Source organism: Capra hircus, chromosome 4, assembly GCF_001704415.2.
Source record: "Capra hircus breed San Clemente chromosome 4, ASM170441v1, whole genome shotgun sequence".
Taxonomy (NCBI): Eukaryota; Metazoa; Chordata; class Mammalia; order Artiodactyla; family Bovidae; genus Capra; species Capra hircus.
The window spans coordinates 75923394-75945077 of record NC_030811.1 but is presented as its reverse complement, the minus strand read 5'-3'; the positions used below and the strand labels follow the sequence as shown (position 1 = coordinate 75945077).

Here is a 21684-nt window from a genome sequence, read left to right as displayed (position 1 = left end):
CTTTTCGCTCCTCTTAACCTCCACTTCCTCTCTTCGCCAAACTCCAGTCCCTCCTCTGGGAATTCTCTGCCCATTCTTCCCTCTTCTAACTCCGCCGCCACGTGGCTCCAGTACCTCGCAGACCTGAGGAATGTAGTTCTCCCTGAAGTATTTCCTCAGCCTGGGGCTGGCCCGGCGCAGCGAGGCCATGACCTGAGGCCCTACTGAAATCCTGCGTGGCTCGCTGGCCCTCCCCACGCCCGGAGCAGCAAGAGCCACTCTGAGCGAGGGGCTAGCGCGTCCCGGCGTTGCCACGGCAACCGCGCGGGGTGGGAGGAAGGGCTAGGCATTGCGTTGCCTCGCGCCCTCAGTGGCCTGCCCGGAAGAGGGGCGGGTCTCGGGCCGGGGACCCGCCTCCGGGCGTGCGGGGCGGCCCCCGGCGAGTGCTCTCCGGGCGTGCAGTGCTTGCAGCGCTTCACCCAGTCTAGCTCGCCGCCAGCCGTGCCCCGCCCATTCTCCAGGAAGCCGCCAGGAAGCGCACGGGCTGAGTGGACTCTTTCACTTTTCAGCAGGGCGGTTTCTGAGAGGCGGAGTTCAGGCCCCCATTTCCTTTCTCCCGCGGCGTAATCCCGGGCGGCGGCGCCTGGACCCGCTGGCTCCGGACACTCCCGCGCCGGGCCCTGCGCTGTGCGCGGCGCCAGAGGTAGCATGGGCGGCGCCCGGGACGTGGGCTGGGTGGCGGCGGGCCTGATCCTCGCGGCCGGCGCCTGCTACTGCTTCTACAAGCTGACGCGCGGCCGGAGACGAGGCGGCCGCCGGCTTCGGCTGCGCCCCTCGCGGTCCGCAGGTAAGGCCACGGAGTCCCTGGCAGGTGGCGAGGACTGGGACTGGGCCTTTCCCTGGATGAGGGGTTGAAAGAGCTCCCCGTCATTGTGTTTGATCTTTTAATGCGTTTGCTTGGAAGCTCTTGGCTTCCCTGCTGCTGCTGTTGCTAAGTCGCTTCAGTCGTCTCCGACTGTGCGACCCCACAGACGTCAGCCCATCAGGCTCCGCTGTCCCTGGGATTCTCCAAGCAAGAATACTGGAGTGGGTTGCCATTTCCTTCTCCAACGCATGCATGCACGTTAAGTCGCTTCAGTCGTGCCCGACTCTGTGCGACCCCATGGACAGCAGCCCACCAGGCTCCTCTGTCCACGGAATTCTCCAGGCAAGAGTACTGGAGTGGGCTGCTATTTCCTTCTCTATGGCTTCCTTGTGCTGGGAGTAAATAAGAAGCCCAGCCAGGGAGGGAGGATGGTGAGAAGAGCCAGGTCGGGAAGCCCAGGTGCAAAGGGCGGATCTTTCTTAATTGGATGAGTGTAGGATTCGATTCCCTACCTTCATTTCTTTTCTTGAAAATACCAGGATGGATAATTGCTGTAACTTTCTTGCCCAAGTCTGGTGGCACAGAGGAGGATTAAGTTTTCCAGAAGTGTGTAGATTGCCTTTCGCATTAGATCTTGCTCCTGACCTTTTTGTTACCAGAGGGATTCTCCTGAGTGTGTGTCTGGTGTTGCCCGGCCTGCAGCGATAGATGAAATTCTGCATGCGGTTAGCCTGGAAGGGACACCTGAGGGGCAGCTCTGAGAGGACGTACTTTGAAGTCACCGTGGTCTATGTATAATATACAAAGGTTTGGAGACAGGAGATACAGATAGAACGCTTGTCTGCATTCAGGACAACCCTCCTGGCGGACAAGTGCATGATCAAGTTTGGGTCCAAAAGCTAATTGGTCCTTTCAAGATTCTAACAATTTGCTGATGTTCTGAGGGGATACTTCAGGTCATGGGAGTTGTTACAGAAATTATTAAAAAATAAAACCTGCCAACCAAGAAATTCCTCTCTACAAATGTGGGAAAGAACTAAATAGCTTTATTATCAAATAAGCATTTAACCAGATTGCTACACACATCTCGAGCAGTCTGCTAGTGGGATTTCAAAGACTGAATTCGCACCCCTGTAAGTATGTACGCAGGTGCAGCCTATTTCATATTATGTACATACCCTCATGATAAACAGTAATTTGTCCTTAAGAGGACTTAACTGAGCCATTTGCTACACATGGTTCATTCTCAATTCACTGGTGGTTGAGATGGTGTTTGTGTTAGCTAATTACTTTTATATAGAGAAAAAAATAAAACTTCTCAGTGTCTTTATACCATGTAGTCACAACATAGAACTAAGTACCAAGCTCAGACTCAAAACAGATAAGGAGATGGGGACTTCTTGATATTTACATTTCAAACAGATGACATCAGAGCCACTGAGAAAGGCTTTTTAGGTTGTAAACCAGCAAGAGGCTTAGCTTTTTAAAAGATGTACATTCATATCAAAGGGACAAAGGATTTACAGTTAGAAGTTTGCTCAAGGAAATCTTCGCAAAAAAGGGAGGAGGAAAAAGGTTCCTTTCCCTTCTGGCACAGGGCAAAAGAATCAGTTTTTTAAAAGATTTGTACTTATTCTTGCTGCCAAAGCTTAATTTGTTGTCTTTGTGTCAAAGATATTTCTGTATAAGTATTGTCAGGTGACCTGAACCCAGATACCTACTCACTTATACTTACTGAAAAAGATGAAACTGACAAAGTCTCACTACTTCCCCAAATCACCATTACCATGGTCAGACAGCTTACAAAATCAGTTGTTCACAGCCCCTCCCTGAAGCTATACTTTTTTTTTCTTTGAAGAAGATTTAAGAAATACCCATTTTGTCAGCATCATCCTTATATTTTGCATGGTGATCTTTTTTTTTAATTGAAATAAACATTGTATTATACATGTTAGATAAATACCAAAATGATTTGAAATTTGTATGAATTGCAAAATGATCTCCATAAGTTCAGTTGACATTCATCACCACAAATTTTCTTCTAATGAGAGCTTTTAAGATTTATTCTCTTTGCAACTTTCAAGTATATAACACAGTATTAACTATAGTCACCAAGCTGTTTATTACTGTAAGTACTTATTGTCCTTATAACTGGAAGTTTGTACCCTTTGATCAAAATCTTCCCATTTCCTTCAGCGCTCAGGCCCTGGCAACCACCATGACACTCTCTGTTTCTATGAGTTAAGAATATTTTTTTATATTCCACATCAAAGTGAGATCATTCTGTTCTTGTCTTTCATTTGTTTGACTTATTTCACTGGACATCATGCTCTCAGGGTCCATCCATGTTGTCACAGTGGCAGGCTTTCCATCTTTCTTTTGGCTGAATCACATGCCATTATATGTATGTGCGAGTGTGTGTGAGTGTGTTGCCATGTTTTATGTATATATTCATCCATTGATTGACACATAGGTTGTCTCCCTGTCTTGACTGTTGTGGATAATGCTATAGTGAACGTTGGGGTGCAGATATCTTTTCAAGGTAGAGGTTTTGTGGAATCATGAAGTGGAATTGCTAAATCATGTGATAGTTCTAGTTTTAATTTTTTGAGGAACCTCCATCGTTGGAAATTTGCTTTCTCACCAACAGTGCACAAGCGTTCTCTTGCCTTTACAACTTCACCAGCGTGTGTTTTGTCCTTTGAGGAAAGTCATTCTGACAGGTATGAGGTGATAGGTAACTGCTTTTGGTTTGCATTTCCCTGAAGATTAGTGATGTTGAACCCCTTGAATGTACTTCTTGGTCATTTGAATTCTTTCAAAAAAGATCCATTCAGAGCCTCTGCCCATTTTGTAATCAGATTGCTTCCTTTTGTTTTTTCTTACTGAGTTGCATGAGGATTTTAAGTATATTTTAGGTATTAACCAAATATCAGATACATGATTTGCAAATATTTTCTCCAGTTTCATAGATTGCCTTTTCATTTTGTTAATGGCTTCCTTTGCTGTACAGAAGATTTTTAAATGTAATTCTACTTGTTTATTTTCCTTTTGTTGCTTCTGTTGTTGTTGTTTAGTTGCTAAGTCATGTCTGACTCTCTTGTGACCCCATGGACTAGAGGCCACCAGGCTCCTCTGTTCATGAGATTTCCCAGACAAGAGAATGGAGTAGGTTATTTCCTTCAGGGGATCTTCCCAACCCAGCGATCAAAACTGCTTTTCCTACATCAACAGGCAGATTCTTTACCAGTGAGCCACCAGGGAAGCCCTTTGTTGCTTCTATTTTTGGTCAAATTCAAAAAATCATGTTAAGACCAATGTTAAGAAGCTTACCATCTGTGTTTTTTTTTTAGCAGTTTTAAGTTTTCAGGTCTTATATTCAAGGCTTTGATCCATTATGAGTTAATTATGTGTATTGTGTAAGATAATGGTCCAGTTTGATTACTTTGCACGTAACTGTCTAGTTTGCCAAGCACCATTTATTGAGGATACTGTTCTTTCTCCAGGTATACACCTGGCTTCTTTATCATAAAGATTTGGAATTGTTCTATTTTTGGAAAATTGGCATTGGAATTTTGATAGCTATAGCCACCAAGGAAGCAAATACTGGAGATTTTAGTTCCAAATCTTTATGGAACTAAAAAAGGTCGCAAATAGTCAAAGTCATATTAAGACAAAAACTGGAAACATCATGCTTCCTGAATTCAAAATATACTACAAAGTTGTAGTACTCAAAACACTATGGTACTGGGGCAGGGGAGAGAGACACAAAGATTAATAGACTAGAACAGAGAGCCCAGAAATAGACCCTCATGCCCTCATGTATTGATCATATTTGCGATCTTTTTAGTTCCATAAAGATTTGGAATTGTTCTGTTTCTGGAAAATTGGCATTGGAATTTTGATAGCTATTGCTTCCTTGGTGGCTCAGATGGTAAGGTAACCTTCTGCAATGCAGGAGACCTAGATTAGATCCCTGGGTCAGGAAGATCCCTTGGAGAAAGAAATGGCAATCCACTCCAGTATTCTTGCTTGGAGAATTATATGGACAGAGGAGCCTGGTGGGCTACAGTCCATGGGGTTGCAAAGAGTGAGACATGACTGAGCAACTAACACACTTTGGGTAGTATGGACATTTTAGCAATACTAAATCTTCCTACCCTTGAGCATAAGTATCTTTGCATTTATTTGTATCTTCTTCCATTTTTTCCCATCAATATCTTTGGCTCAGACGGTAAAGCGTCTGTCTACAATGCGGGAGACCTGGGTTCAATCCCTGGGTTGGGAAGATCCCCAGGAGAAGGAAATGGCAATCCATTCCAGGACTGTTGCCTGGAAAATCCCACGGACAGAGGAGCCTGGTAGGCTACAGTCCGTGGGGTCGCAGAGTCGGACACGACTGAACGACTTCACTTCACTTCTTCCACTTTTTTCCATCAGTATCTTATAGCTTTCAGTGTACAAGTGTGTCACCTCCTTGATCAAATTGATTCCTGGATATTTTATTCTTTTTGATGCAATTACACATGGGCTTGCTTTCTTAATTTCTCTTTTTTATAGTTTGTTTTTGTGCAGCTGATTTATTTTTCAGTTTTTATTCATTTGTTGGTTCATCTGTGGCTGTGCTTGGCCTGCCTTGCTCTGTGCAGGCTTTCTCTGGTTGTGGTGAGCAGGGCTACTCTCTAGTTACCGTGCACAGGCTTCTCACTGCGGCTGCTTCTCGTGTTGCAGAACACAGGCTCTAGGAGTGTGTGGCTTCAGCAGCTGAAGTGCACAGGCTCAGTTGCCCTGTGGCATGTGGAATCCTCCAGGACCAAGGAGCAAGCCCATGTCCCCTGCATTGGCAGGCAGACTCTCAACCACTGGACCACCAGGAAAGTCCACAACTGATTTTTTTTTTTAAATATTGAATTTGTATCTTGCAGCTTTGCTGAATCCGTTTATTGGTTCTAACAGTTTTTTTGGTGGAGTCTTCAGAGTTTCTCTGTATGTCATCTGTAAATAGAGTTTTACTTCTTGCTTTCTGATTTGGATGCCTTTTATTTATTTTTCTTGTTGAGTTGCTCTGACTAGGACTTCCAGTATTATGCTAAATAGAAGTGATGAGAATGGGCATACTTGTCTCGTTTCTCAGAAAGCTTTCAGATTTTCACTGCTGAGTATGATGTTAACTGTGGGCTTTTCATGTATGACCTTTATTATGTTGAGGTACATTCCCTCTATGGGGCTTCCGTGGTGGCTCAGTGGCAAAGAATCTGCCTGCCAATGCAGGAGAAGTGGGTTTGATCCCTTAGTAGGGAAGATCCCCTGGAGAAGGAAATGACAACCCACTCCAGTATTCTTGCCTGCAGAATCCCATGGACAGAGGAGCTTTGCAGGCTCCAGTCCATGGGGTTGCAAAAGAGTCAGATATGACTTAGTGACTAAACACAAACAACAACATTATCTCTGTACCCACTGTCAAGAGTTTGTATCATAAGTGAATGTTGAAGTGAAGTGAAGTTGCTCAGTCGTGTCTGACTCTTTGCGACCCCATGGACTGTAGCCTACCAGGCTTCTCAGTCCATGGGATTTTCCAGGCAAGAGTAGTGGAGTGGGTTGCCATTTCCTTCTCCAGGGGATCTTCCCGACCCAGCGATTGAACCCAGGTCTCTCTCATTGGAGGCAGACACTTTACCCACTGAGCCACCAGGGAAGTGAATGTTAAATATCGTCAAATGCTTTTTCTCCATCTACTGAGATAATGATATGATTTTTATTCTTCATTTTATTATTGTGATGTAACACAGAATTGATTTGCAGATCTTGAACCACTCTTGCATATCAGGAATCAATCCCACTTGATCATTGTGTAGATCCTTTAATGTGTTTGCTCATATTTTGTTGAGAATTTCTGCATCTATGTTCTGGGCATATTGACCTGTAATTTTCTTTCCTTGTGGTGTCTTTGTCTGATTTTGGCATCAGGGTAATACTGGCCTCGTAAAATAAGTTTGGAAGTGTTCTACTTTTTTGGAAGAGTTTGAGAAGGACCTGTATTCATTCTTCTTTAAATGTTTGGTAGAACTCACCAGTGAATCCATCTGGTCCTGAACTTCTGTTTTTAAGGCAAGTTGTTGATTACTGATTCAGTTTCCTTACTGGTAATTGGTCTGTTCAGATTTCCCATTTCTTCAGGGTTGAGTTTGGGTGCGTTTTGTGTTCCGGAAACGTGCCTATTTCTTCTGGGCTGCTGGTTTGCTGGTGTGTAATAGTTCTTAGCAGTCGCTACGATCCTGTGCACCCTGTGGCATCGGTTGTAACGTCTCCCCTTTCTGATTTTGTTTGAGTCCTCTCTTTTTCTTGGTAAGCCTAGCTAAAGGTTTGTTTATTTATCTTAAAAAAAACAAGCAGCGCTGTATTTCATTGATCTTTTCTGTTGTCTTCCTTGTCTCTGTTTCATTCATTTCTGCTCAGAAATTTGTTATTTTCTTCCTTCGTCTAACATTGGGCTTTGTTGTTTGTTTTTCTGGTTCCTTGAGGAGTAGTAAAGTTAGGTTGTTTGACATCTTTCTTGTTCCTTATGTAGGCATTTATTGCTATGAAATTCCCTCTGAGAACTGGCTTTGATACATCCCATATGTTTTGGTTATGTTGTATTTTCATTTTATTGCTTAATTTAATTTATTTTTAGTTGGAGGATAATCAGTTTACAATGTTGTGTAGTTTTATGCCAGACAACTATGTGAATCAGCCGTGTTGTAGATGTTGTTCAGCCGCTCAGTAGTGTCTTGAGTCTTTGGACCCCATGGACTGCAGCACGCCGGGCTTCCCTGTCCTTCACTGTCTCCCAGAGGTTGCTGAAAGTGATGTCCATTGAGTTGATGATGCCATCCAACCACCTTATCCTCTGTCGCCCCCTTCTTGTCCAGCCCTCAAATCAGGGTCTTTTCCAGTGAGTCGGCTCCTCACATCAGGTGGCCAAAGTATTGGAGCTTCAGCTTCAGCCCTTCCAATGAATACTCGGGTCTGATTTCCTTTAGGATTGACTGGTTTGATCTCCTTGCCATCCAAGGGGCTCCCAAGAGTCTTCTCCGGCACCACAATTCGAAAGCATCAGTTGTTCAGCCGTCACCTTTCTTTGGGCTTCCCTGTGGCTCAGCTGGTAAAGAATCTGCCTGCAGTGGGGGAGACCTGGGTTTGATCCTTGGGTTGGGAAGATCCCCTGGAGAAGAGAAAGGCTACCCACTCGAGTATTCTAGCCTGGAGAATTCCATGGACTGTGTAGTCCATGGGGTGGCAAAGAGTCAGACATGACTGAGCGACTTTCACTTTCAGCTTTCTTTATGGTCCAAGTCTCATTCTTAGGTGACTACTGAAAAACAATAGCTTTGACTATATGGACCTTTGTTGGCAAAGTAATGTCTCTGCTTTTTAATACCCTGTCCAGATTTATTATAGTTTTTCTTTCAAGGAGCAAGCATCTTTTAATTTTGGCTGCGGTCACCATCTTCAGCAGTTTTGGAGAGCCCAAGAATATGAAATCTGTCACTACTTCCACTTTTTCCCTCTCTATTTGCCATGAAGAGATGGGATTGGATGCCATGTTCTTAGATTTTTGAAAGTTGAGTTTTAAGCCAGCCTTTTCACTCCACTCTTTCACCTTCATCTAGAGGCTCTTGAGTTCCTCTTTGCTTTCTGCCATTGGAGTGATATCATCTGCATATCTGATGTTGTTATTTTTCCTGGCAATTTTGATTGCAGCTTGTGGTTCGTCCAGTCCAGCATTTCTCATGATGTTCTCTGCATAGAAGTTAAATAAGCAGGGTGACAATATACAGCTTTGATGTACTCCTTTCCCAATTTTGAACCAGTCTGTTGTTCCATGTCTGATTTTAACTATTGCTTCTTGACCTGCATACAAGTTTCTCAGGAGGCCAGTAAGATGGTCTTGTGTTCCATCTCTTGAAGAATTTTCCACAATTTGTGGTGATCCACACAGTCAAAGGCTTTAGTGTAGTCAATGAAGCAGAAGTAGATGTTGGCATTCTCTTGTGTTTTTCTGTGATCCATTGGAGTTAACAGTTTGATCTCTGGTTCTTCTGCCTTTTCTAAATCCAGCTTGTACATCTGGGAGTTCTCAGTTCATGTACTGTTGAAGAATAGCTTGCAGAATTTTGAGTATTACCTTGGTAGCGTGTGAAATGAGTGCAGTTGTCTGGTAGTTTGAACATTCTTTGGCACTGCCCTTCTTTGGGCTTGAAATGAAAACTGACCTTTTCCAGTCCTGTGGCCACTGCTGAATATTTTAAATTTGCTGACATATAGAGTGCAGCACTTTCACAGCATCATCTTTTAGGATTTGAAATAGCTCAGCTGGAATTCCATCACTTCCACTAGCTTTGTTCATAGTAATGCTTCCTAAGACCCACTTGACGTCACTCCAGGATGTCTGGCTATGGGTTTGTGACCACATCATTGTGGTTATCTGGGTCATGAAGACCTTTTTTTGTGCAGTTCTGTGTATTCTTGCCACTTCTTAGTCTCCCCTGCTTCTGTTAGGTCCCTGTTGTTTCTGTCCTTTATTGGGTCCATCTTTGCGAGAAATGTTCCCTTGGTATCTCCAGTTTCCTTGAGGAGATCTCAAGTCTTTCTCATTCTATTGTTTTCCTCTCTTTCTTTGCATTATTCTCTTAAGAAGGCTTTTGTATCTCTCCTTGCTATTCTCTGGAACTCTGTATTCAGTTGGATATACCTTTTCCTTTCTCCTTTGCCTTTCTCTTGTTTTCTCAGCTATTTGTAAGGTTTTCTCAGACAACCACTTTGCCTTCTTGCATTTTCTTTTCTTGGGAATGGTTTGGTCACCACCTCCTGTACAATGTTACTAACCTCTGTCCATAGTTCTTCAGGCACTCTGTCTACCAGATCTAATCCCTTGCATCTGTTCATCACCTCCACTATATAATCATGAGGAATATGATATAGGTCATACTTGAATGGTCTAATGGTTTTCCCTATTTTCGTCAATTTAAGCTTGAATTTTACAATAAGAAGCTGATTATCTGAGCTTCTCCATATTCGGCTGCAAAGGATATAATCAGTCTGATTTCAGTGTTGACCATCTGGTCATGTCCACGTGTAGAGTCATCTCTTGTGTTGTTGGAAGAGGGTGTTTGCTATGACCAGTGTGTTCTCTTGGCAAAGCTCTGTTAGCCTTTGCCCTGCTTCATTTTGTTCTCCCAAGGTCAAACTTGCCTGTTACTCCAGGTATCTTTTGACTTCCTACTTTTGCATTCCAATCCCCTATAATGAAAGGACATCTTTTTTTGGTGTTAGTTCTAGAAAGTCTTGTGGGTCTTCATAGAACCTTTTGACATCAACTTCTTCAGCATTAGTGATTGGGGCATAGACTTGGGTACTGTGCTGTTGAATGGTTTGCCTTCGAAACAAACAGGGATCATTCTGTCTTTTTTGAGACTGCACCCAAGTACTGCATTTTGAACTCTTTTGTTGACTGTGAGGGCTACTCCATTTCTTCTCAGGGATTCTTGCCCACAGTAGTAGATATAATGGTCATCTGAATTAAATTTGCCCATCCCTGTGCATTTTAGTTCATTGATTCCTAACACGATGTTTACTTTTGCCACCTTCTGCTTGGCAACATCCAATTTACCTTGATTTATAGACCTAACATTCCAGGTTCCTATGCAATACTGTTCTTTATAACTCAGACTTTACTTTTACCACCAGACACTTCCACAACTGAGCATTGTTTCTGCTTTGGCCCAGCCTCTTCATTCTTTCTGGAGCTATTTCTGCTTTCTTTCCCAGTAGCATATTGGACACCTACAGATGTGGGGGGCTGTATCTTTTTAACTTTTCATACTGTTCATGGAATTCTTGAGGCAAGAATACTGAAGTGGTTTGCCGTTCCCTTCTCCAGCGGACCACATTTTGTGAGGACTCTCCACTATGACCCGTCTGTCTTGGGTGGCCCTGCATGGCATGGCTCATAGCTTCATTGAGTTACACAAGCCTGTGATCAGTGTAATCATTCTGGTTAGCTTTCTGTGATTGTGGTTTTCATTCTGAAAACTGTGTTCGATTATAGTTCTTGCTTCTTCTGTTTGCCCTCTGATGGCTAAGGATAAGAGGCTTGTGTAAGCTTCCTGAGGGAGGGACCAGCCATGGGGAGAACTGGCTCTTGCTCTCCTGGGTAGGCCCATGCTGGCTAAATCTTTATTTCAGTTTTCTGCTGATGGATATGGCTGTGCTCCCTCCGAGTTAGTTGTTTGTCCTGAGGCAACCCAGTTCTGGAGTCTACAGTCTCTATAGTAGGGCTAACTAGCAACCTTCCAAAAGGGCTTATGCCAACACACACCTCCCTGGACTGCTGCTGCCAGTGACCCTATCCCTGAGGGAGGCTACTTCCAACGAAGGCCACTTCTGGGCCACGCCTCTGCAGGAGACCCTCAAACACTCACAGGGAGGTCTGACACAGTCTCTTGTGAGGTCACTGCTTCTTTCTGGCGTGCACAAGATTTTGTTTGTGCCCTCCAAGAGTCTCTTTCCCCTAGTCCTGTGGAAGTTCTATAATCAAATCCTGCTATCCTTCAAAGTCAGTTTCCCTGGGGGTTCCCTTTGCTGGATCCCAGTTAGCATCCCTGATGTGAGACCTAGGACTTTTGCAGCAGTGTGAGAACTGCTTTGTTATTATTCTCCATTTTGGGAGTCGCCTACCTGCAGGTATGGGATTTGATTTTGACGTGATTACATCCCTCCAGCCAGCTCTTTGCAGCTTCGCCTTTGTCCTTGGACACAGGATATCTTCTTTTTTTTTGGTGAGTTCCAGTATCCTGTCAGGGGTTGTTCAACAGCTAGTTGCTCTTTTGGTGTTCTCATGGGAGAAGATGGGCGCATGTCCTTTCACTCTGCCATCTTTTCTCTGGTGATAATGCCCATATCATTGTGGTCATAAAAAACATTCTTAGTACTGTTTCCGTCTTCTTAAATTTATTAAGACTTGTTTTGTAGCCTAACATGTAAACTGTCCTGGAGACTGTTCCACATGTGATTGAGAAGAGTTTGTATTCTGCTGTTTTTGAATGGAATGTTCTGTAAATATTAAGTTCATTTGGTATAATGTGTCCAGTGTTTCCTCACTGATTTTCTGTCTTGATGACCTATCCATTGACGAAAGTAGGGTTTTGATTCCGCTACTGTTACTGTATTGCCACCGATTTCTCACTTCAGGTTTGTTAATTTATGTGCTCCTATGTTAGGTATATAAACACTTACATATGTTATATGCTCTCTTTGGTTCAAATCCTTTATCATTATATGATGACCTTCTTTATGTCTTATTGCAGTATTTGTCTTAAAATCTGTTTTGTCTGATAAGTATGTCTGCCCGTGCTATTTTATTATTTCTGTTTGCCTGGAATATCTTTTTTCATACCTTCACTTCAGTCTTGTGTTTGAATCTTTAAAACTGAAGTGAATCTCTTGTATACAACATATAGTTTCTATAATATTGTGATTTATGATAAGAAATGTGTATTTGGTCTTTGGGCTTCCCAGGTGGCTCTGTGGTAAAGAATCTGCCTGCCAAGCAGAAGATGCAGGTTCAGCCTCTTGATCAGTAAGATTTCCTGGAGAAGGAAGTGGCAGCCCACTCCAGTATTCTTGCCTGGGAAATCCCATGGAGAGAGCTGGTGGACTACAGTCCATGGGATTGCAAAGGAGTCAGGCACAACTTAGCGACTAAACGACAACAACAAATATTTGGTCTTATATCTGTCTCCGGCACAGGGTTCCTAATAAAACCCTTGGAATTTCCTAAGTGATGTGAGTGGAAAAGGTGATTTTTTAATGTTAGTGAGTTGACTTTTGGAAAGCATTGAAGGTTGGGGACTGATTGCTAGTGGAGCCAACTTTGTGATTAGAAGGATGGAACGTTCAGTCTCACTTTCCCCTGACCTCTGGACTGGTGAGAGGGGCTGGAGGTTGAATCTGTCACCAGTATCCAACAATTTAATCAATTGTGCTGATGTAAAGAAGTTTCTAAAAAACCCAAAAGAAGGTAATTCCTTTGTTCCTTTCTTCTTCTGTTGTTATTTTCCTTTCAGTTCAGTTTAGTTCAGTCACTCAACATGTCCGACTCTGCGACCCCATGAATCGCAGCACGCCAGGCCTCCCTGTCCATCACCAACTCCCGGAGTTCACCCAGACTCATGTGCATCGAGTCGGTGATGCGATCCAGCCGTCTCATTCTCTGTTGTTCCCTTCTCCTCCTGCCCCCAATCCCTCCCAGCATCAGAGTCTTTTCCAATGAGTCAACTCTTCGCATGAGGTGGCCAAAGTATTGAAGTTTCAGCTTTAACATAAGTCCTTCCAATGAACACCCAGGACTGGTCTCCTTTAGAACGGACTGGTTGGATCTCCTTGCAGTCCAAGGGACTCTCAAGAGTCTTCTCCAACACCACAGTTCAAAAGCATCAGTTCTTCGGTGCTCAGCTTTCTTCACAGTCCAATTCTCACATCCATACATGACCACTGGAAAAACCATAGCCTTGACTAGACGGACCTTAGTCGGCAAAGTAATGTCTCTGCTCTTCAATATGCTATCTAGGTTGGTCGTAACTTTTCTTCCAAGGAGTAAGCGTCTTTTAATTTCATGGCTGCAGTCACCATCTGCAGTGATTTTGGAGCCCGAAAACTAAAGTCTGACACTGTTTCCACTGTTTCCCCATCTATTTCCCATGAAATGATGGGACCAGATGCCCTGATCTTCATTTTCTGAATGTTGAGCTTTAAGCCAACTTTTTCACTCTCCTCTTTCACTTTCATCAAGAGGCTTTTTAGCTTCTCGTCACTTTCTGCCATAAGGGTGGTGTCATCTGCATATCTGAGGTTATTGATATTTCTCCTGGCAATCTTGATTCCAGTTTGTGCTTCTTCCAGTCCAGAATTTCTCATGATGTACTCTGCATGTAAGTTAAATAAGTAGGATGACAAATATAGCCTTGACATACTCCTTTCCCGATTTGGAACCAGTCTGCTGTTCCATGTCCAGTTCTAACTGTTGCTTCCTGACCTGCATACCTGGATTCAGTTTCTGGGTTGGGAAGATCCCCTGGAGAAGGGAAAGGCTCCTACTTCAGTATTCTGGCCTGGAGATTTCCATGGACTGTATAGTCCATGAGGTTGCAAAGAATCAAGCACGACTGAGCGCCTTTCGCATGTAGTGGTTATAACAGTCTGTTTTAAGTTGATAACAACTGTCAGTTTGAAGGTATGCCTTCTAAAGCTCTGCACTGTTACTCTCCCCACCTGCAACACACACGCTTTTGTGTTTTTGATGCCACAGTTTGCATCTTTTTATTTTGTGTATCCCTTAACAAAGGCTTCCCTGGTGGCTCAGAAGGTAAAGAATTTGCCTGCAATACAAAGACCTTGGTTTGAAATTCCTGGGTTGGGAAGATCCCCTGGAGAAGGGAATGGCTATCCACTCTAGTCTTCTTGCCCAGAGAATCCCGTGGACAGAAGAGCCTGGCAGGCTGCCCCAAAGAGTTGGACAGGACTTAGTGACTAATCACACACGAAAGGCCAGTGTGGTGGTGCTGAATTCCTTCAGGTTTTGCTTGTCTGGAAAATCCTTTATCTCTTCTTCATTTATGAAGGGCAGCTTTACTGGATACAGTATTCTTAGTTGACAGTTCTTTAAGCATTTTGAATACGTGATGCTCCTCCCTTCTGGCCTGCAAGGTTTCTGCTGAAAAGTCTGCTGATATTCTAATGGGGGTTTTCCTTGGATGTAACAAGTTGTTTTTCTCTTACTGCTTTTAAAATTCTCCCCTCGACTCTTAATTTTTGTGTTTTAATTATAATGTGTCTTGTGGTTCTCTCGTGTTCCTCCTGTTTGTAACTCTCTGCTTTATGGATCTGGTTTTCCTTCCCTGGGTTAGGGAAGTTTTTATCCATTATTTCTTCAAATAAATATTCTGCCTCTTTCTCCCCTTTGGGATCCCTGTAAGGTAAATTTTGATCCACTTGATGTTATCTTCACTTTTTCTTTTTTCATTTTTCTGTTCAGATTGCATGAGTTTCACTGCGTTTAGAGTTCCAGGATCCTTTTTTCACTTCATCTAGTGTGCTGTTGAACCCCTCTAGCTTCTTTTTCAGTTTATTTATTGTATTCTTCTATAGCTCTATGGCTTCTTTAAAACTTTGTTTTAAATTGGAGGATAATTGTTTTTCAGTGTTGTGTTGGTTTCTGCCATACAACACTGTGACTCAGCCATAAGTAAACTCTTACTTTTATTTAGTCTTTTTTCATATTTCCTTTCCCTCTGTTGAAGCTCTTGTTGTGTTCATTCATTCTCCCAAGTTTGGTATGCATCTTTATGATCATTACTTTGAACTCTTTATCAGGTAAATTACTTATCTTCATTTTGTTAAGATTTTTTCTGATGTTTTAGTTTCTTCTTTCCTTTGGAACATATTCCTCTGTTTCTTCATTTGGCTTGATTCTCTGTCGGTTACTATGTATTAGATTGAAACAACCACCTTTCCCATTTTGAAGGTCCTGTGTAGGAGATGAACCTTATTGTTCAACCTTGCCCCAGCTCTTAGCTGTTTCTCAAAACTTGTGATTGTCCAAACATCCTGTTTTATTTTTATTAGCTCCTAGTATCTGATGTGCCAAGAGCTGTCAGTGTCCCAAGAGGAGATTCTCAGTAAACCCCTAAGTGAAGATTGGTTGGAAGCCAGACCCTAAGGTAGCAACTTTTAAAGTATGCAGATATCCTTCTTTGGGGGAAAGTCTGGGGGGTAGGTGTTTCTGTCCGTACCTTCTTTACTAAGCTGTGGACTGGCAGCCAGCTAAGTACCGTTTTCTTGTCTTATTGAATCTGTGAACATGAGCCCCACTGACCACCAGAGCCAGGTGATCAAGGGGTGTCCCTTGGGTGGCAGCCTCAAACCAGAGGCATACACAAACTCCTTTCTAGGAAATACCAGTGACCTACAGCAGGGCAGGGAGAGAATGCAAAGATGGCACCTGTCTGTTCCCCCATCTCTAGAGAGCCTTGCTCTTGGTTTCTTTCATTGAAAATGTTGGTTTCAGTCTTTTGCCTCTACTGTGTCCTTGGGGGTTAGCCATGATGATTCTGTAGAAACCCTTTAGGTTGCTCTCTCTGAATTCACTATAGCCTTGTGAGTGTTTTGAATGCAAGTCCTGTTAACTTTCAAAGCTAGATGTTTTGGGGGACCCATCTCTCAGGTGGAAGTCTTAAAAGTTGGGACACAAGATGGGGACCCTAAACCCCTTGCTGCTCAGGGAGAAGCTGGGAGTTGTCAGTTCCTTCCCAGCTGTGTGTACCTGAACCAGGGGTGGGGTTGATGTGGCAGTATCTCAGCCTTTCCTACCCACTTCCCAGTGAGTTGTTTTCTCATTTGCCCAGTGTATGGGAATCACTCAGGTTCAAGATTTTGTTCACAGGAAATTGTTTCATATGTAGCTATAGATTTGGTATGTCCCCATAGGAGGTGAGTTCAAGATCTTCCTAGTGACTATCTTGAACAAGAACCAAGTGGTCTTTTGTTTGTCTTAAACTTTAAGAAAAATTTAATTCCTGTTCTGTTAATACTGTTTGAGAGCTTGAAAGAGATGGAAATAGTCCCAGTTCATTCAACAACCTGATCCCCAACCTGACAAGAATAGCATGAAAAGACTGTAAATCTGTCTCAGTTGTGAATAAAGATATACAAATACTAAATAAAATACTAACGTATTAAACCCATTACACGATTAAGGTAATAATATTCCAGGACCAAACTGACGTAAAGGGAGGATCCAAGTTGGGAAACAGATTGGTGTAATTTTTTGCATAAATAGATTAAAAGCAAAAGCACATAATGACCTCATAATTAGAAAGCCATTTGATTCAACCTTGTAAATCAGCTATACTTCAATTTTTTTTTAAGTTGCATTAGAAAGATATTTGAAGGGGAATTCCCGGGTGGTCCAGTGGTTAGAGCTCTGTACTCTCACTGTCTAGGACCTGGATTCGATCCCTGGTCAGGGAACTAAGATCCCACAAAGTGTGTGGCATAGCCAAGAAGAAATAAAAGGAGAGACATTTGAATATCCTTATTTCTAATAAAAAGAGCAAGTTAGGAATAAATAGAAGGAAATATTCTTAAGTTGTTGGGGAACATCCATCAAAAACTAAAAGCAAACATTCTATTTCATGGTGAAACACTGCTAGCATCCTTATTAAATTCAAGAACAAGGGAAGTATAGGACTTTACTGGTGGTCCAGTGGTTAAGGCACCACACTTCCACTGCAGGGGGCTCAGGTTTGATCCCTGGTCAGGGAGCTTTGAGATCCCACATGCTACATGGCATGGCCAAAAATAAGCAAGCAAAAAGAACAGAAGGGCACCTGATACCACAGCTGTTATTCAGCATTGTCCTGGAGTCTTTGGCAGCTTGATAAGAAAGGAAAAACTGGATGAATGTTGGAAAGGAGGCAGAAGTATGATTACATAATGATTTACTTGGAAAAGCCTGAGAGAATAAACTGAAGAACTTTAGAAACAAGAAGAGTTGAATAAAGTAATTTGAGTGCAAAATAAATATGCCCTATAGCTTTTTGTATATAAGTAACTAATTCAAAATATAATTGAAAAGATTCTATGATAGCTATAAAATCTTTAAAAACTAGGAACACATCTAGCAAGAAGCCTATACGGAGATGATTTTTATGAAGGACATAGACTCCATAAAGAGACAAAACATATTATGCTCCTGATTGGAATGATTCTATATGGTGACAGTTATCTTGAAATTTATTTTACTATAATGTTATTATTTGTAGTCACTTTTCTTTGAGGATTGTAATGTCTCCTCAGTTTGCTTGAAGAGATGGTGAACTACTGAACCTAAAATTCTTTCACTGTCTTATTAGCATAAAGCTAAGTGGAGAACTGAGACATAACATACCTGACTGCCTCACCGATACAATAGCAATTCAAAAACTAATCAGTTGAAATGGTGGACATTTGATCATCACCGTCCTCTAAACTTTTTAGACTTTTAAGGCTTATATTTCTTTACTGAAAAAGTAAAATGCGATTTTTATTATAAATTCAAGCAGACACCCACCAGTGGGCTGACACCAACTTTGGGAACCCCAAGACCCTGCATCCACTCATAAGTGACCGAGTGGTAGCTTTGGGCCTGAACTCCACCCACCAGCTGCCAGATACTTTGGACTTCTTAGCCAGCCACCCCAGAAATCAACTCCACCTACCAGAAAACCAACGTTAGATCTGGGAACCCCAGCCCTGTGGTCACTCATCCCAGAACCAAGCCCTTCCCTCCAGTGAGCCAGCACTAGGCCTGGGACTCCCAGAGTTTTGCAGCCAGCTCTCTTATGGCCCTGGCAACCAACTGGACGAAGGGCCTGCCACACCTGCCAGACCACCACAGTAGTCAGCCCTCCACAGCGGAAGAACCCAGGCCCCCCATGGAGGGAGCACCCCTGGGGATTATAACTCTGTGACCAGAAGGAGTACGCTGTTGGACCCCATAGGGTGTCTCCTACAGAAGACTGTTTCTCCAAGGTCAAAAAACGTAACCAGCATACCAGATAAATAGAAATAAAGACAGTGAATCAGGCAAAAATGTGACAAAGGAACATATTCCAAAGAAGAAACAAGATAAAACCCCAGAAGGACTAAATGAAGTGGAGATAGTCAGTCTGCCCAATAAAGTGTCTGAAATAATGATAAAGATGATTAAAGAACTCGGGAGAAGAATGGGTGAGTACAGTGAAAAGTTTAGCAAATGAGAAGATGTAAAGAAGACCCAAACAGAGCTGAAAAAGACAATAACTGATTTTAAAAATATACTACAAAAAAAATCAATAGTAGAAGAATAGTGAGCTGGAAGACAATATAGGGGCAATTATTGAAGCTGAACAGGGGAAAAAAAAGTAGTTTGAGAGACCTCTGGGACAACATTAAGCACACTAATATTCACATTATGGCAGCAGTCCCCAAACTTTTTGGCACCAGGGACCAGTTTCATAGAAGACAATTTTTCCATGAATAGTGGGCAGTTGGTGGTTTTGGGATAATTCAGGCACATTGCATTTATTGTGCACTTTATTTCTGTTATTACATCAGCTTCACCTAGATCATCCGGCATTAGATCCCGAAGGTTGGGCACCCCTCAATCATGGTGTCCTGGAAGGAGAAAAAGAGAAAGGGACAAAGAACATATTTGAAGACATAATAGTTGAAATCCCTTCCAACCTGGGAAAGGAAACAGATGTCCAAGTCCAGGAAGCAGAGATCCTGACTTCTTAACAGGATCACCCAAAGGAGATCAGTCCTGGGTGTTCATTGGAAGGACTGATGTTGAAGCTGAAACTCCAGTACTTCAGCCACCTGATGTGAACCTAATTTGACTGACTCATTTGAGAAGACCCTGATGCTGAGAAAGATTGGGGGTAGAAGGAGAAGGGGAGAGGATGAGATGCTTGGATGGCATCACCGACTCAATGGACATGAGTTTGGGTAAACTCCGGGAGTTGGTGGTGGACAGGGAGGCCTGGTGTGCTACGGTTCATGGGGTCGCAAAGAGTTGGATGCAGCTGAGGAACTGAACTGAACTGAAGGAGGATCACACCAAGACACTGTAATTAAAATAGCAAAAAGTAAGATAGAGAATATTAAAAGCTCCAAGGGAAAAGCAACAAGTTCCATGCAAGCGAATTCGAGTATGTCTATCAGCTAACTTTTCAGCACAAATTCTGCAGACCAGAAGGAACTGGGACAATATATTTAAAGTTGTAAAAAGGGAAAACCTACTTGGCAAGGCTGTTGCTCAGATTTGATGGAAAGAATGAGAATTTTAGAAACAAGCAAAAGCTGAGTTCAGCACCACCAAATCAGCTTAATAAGATGTTTTTTAATTTATTTTTTTTTATTTTGGAGTAGAGTTGATTTACAGTGTGTGTTAGTTTCAGGTGTACAGCAAAGTGATTCAGTTATACACATATCCCTTCTCTTTCAGATTCTCTTCCTATCTAGGTTATTACAAAATATTGAGTTCCCTGTGCTACAGAGTAGATCGTTGTTGAGCATCTATTTTATATATAGTAGTGTGTATATGTTAATCCCAGTCTCCTAATTTATCCCTCCTCCCTGCCTTTCCCCTTTGGTAACCATAAGTTTGATTTTTTTTTTTCTAATTTTCTTGGCTCTGCCAAGAGCGCAGTCTAGGGTGTGTGTTCTTGTGGTCAGCAGTTTTCATCTGCTTTCTGTAAAAACAAAGGGAATGTGTGCCAGGCCTTTATCTGTATCTTTCAAGGAACTGGGAGTTTGGTGATCCTGCTATGTGGCAGGATTATAGTCTAAATTGTTACCAGTTCCTTAGCCCAACAGCTGTTCCTTGTTTCTTCTTCTTCCCATTTCCCAATCATTAACTGTTGAGTAAGCATTTTACTTCAAAAGACAAGGACACGGGCTTGTACACGTTTCAGAATGATCATCTCTGGGTCCATCCAAAGCAATGTTAGTGCAGATGGCATCATTTCATTCTCTTTCATAGCTAAGTAATATTCCATTGTATATATACGTACCACATCTTTTTCTGTTCCTTTGTGGATGGGCGTTTTGGTTACTTCCACGTCTTGGCTATTATAAATAGTGCTGCAGTGAACAGTGGGGTACACATACCTTTTTGAATTACTTTCTCCAGATATATACCCAGGAGTGGGCTTGCTAGATCACATGGTAGCAGTATTTTTCATTTTTTAAGGAACTTCCATTCTGTTCTCCACAGTGGTTGTACTGATTAACATCCCCACCAACAGTGTATAGGACGAGGCCCTTTTCTCCAAACCCTCTGCAGCATTTTTGTTTGTAGATTTTTTGATGATGGCCATTCTGACAAGTGTGAGGTGATACTTCCACATAGTTTTGATTTGTATTTCTCTAATAATTAGTGATGTTGAGTATCTTTTCATGTGCTTTTCGGCCGTCTGTATGTCTTTGGAGAAATGTCTATTTAGATCCTCCACCCATTTTTCTGGTTAGGTTTTTCTTTTTTTAAATAATGAGCTGCATGAGCTGTTTGTATATTTTGGAGACTAACCCCTTGTCAGTTGCTTTGTTTTCAAGTATTTTCTCCTGTGGGTTGTCTTCTTGTTTTCTTGATGGTTTTATTTTTGTTTTTACTTTCATCGCTCTAGGAGGTGATTCAAAAGCAATATTGCTGCGATAGGTATCAAGAGAGAATTCTACCTAGATTTTCCTGTTAGGGGTTTTATAGTATCTGGACCTATATTTAGATTTTGAGTTTATTTTTGTGCATGGTATTAGGGAGTGTTCTAATTTCATCCTTTAACATGTTGCTGTCCAGTTTGCCCAGCACCCCATGTTAAAGAGACTGTGTTTTCTCTATTGTACATTGTTGCCCCTTTTTTGTAGCTGACCATTGGTGCGTGGGGCTTCCCTGGTGGCTCAGACGGTAAAGAATCTGCGTGCAATGTGGGAGACCTGGATTCGATCCCTGGGTCGGAAAGATCCCCAAAGGAGGGCATGGCATCCCGCTCCAGTATTCTTGCCTGGTGAATCCCCATCGACTGAAGAGTCTGCTGGACTACAGTCCATGGAGTTGCAAAGAGTCAGACATGACTGAGCAACTAAGCAAAGCACAGCACATCGGTGCATGGGTTTACCTCTGGAGTTTTATCCTGTTCCATTGATCTATATTTCTGCTTTTGTGCCAGTAACATTGTTTTGTTGATTCTAACATTGTAGTATAGTCTGAAGTCAAGAAACTT

At 42.5% G+C, this 21684-nt stretch overlaps 1 protein-coding gene across 1 annotated transcript in view; it reads left to right on the top strand.

Annotated features, from left to right (window-relative positions):
* Nucleotides 324-21684, top strand: part of ARMC10 (armadillo repeat containing 10) — a 66961-nt gene continuing 45600 nt past the window's right edge. Inside the window, exon 1 of the mRNA XM_018047265.1 lies at nt 324-826. Within this exon, the coding sequence (XP_017902754.1) occupies nt 688-826 (139 nt within the window). The 5' untranslated portion in view covers nt 324-687. The remainder of the gene's footprint in view (nt 827-21684) is intronic.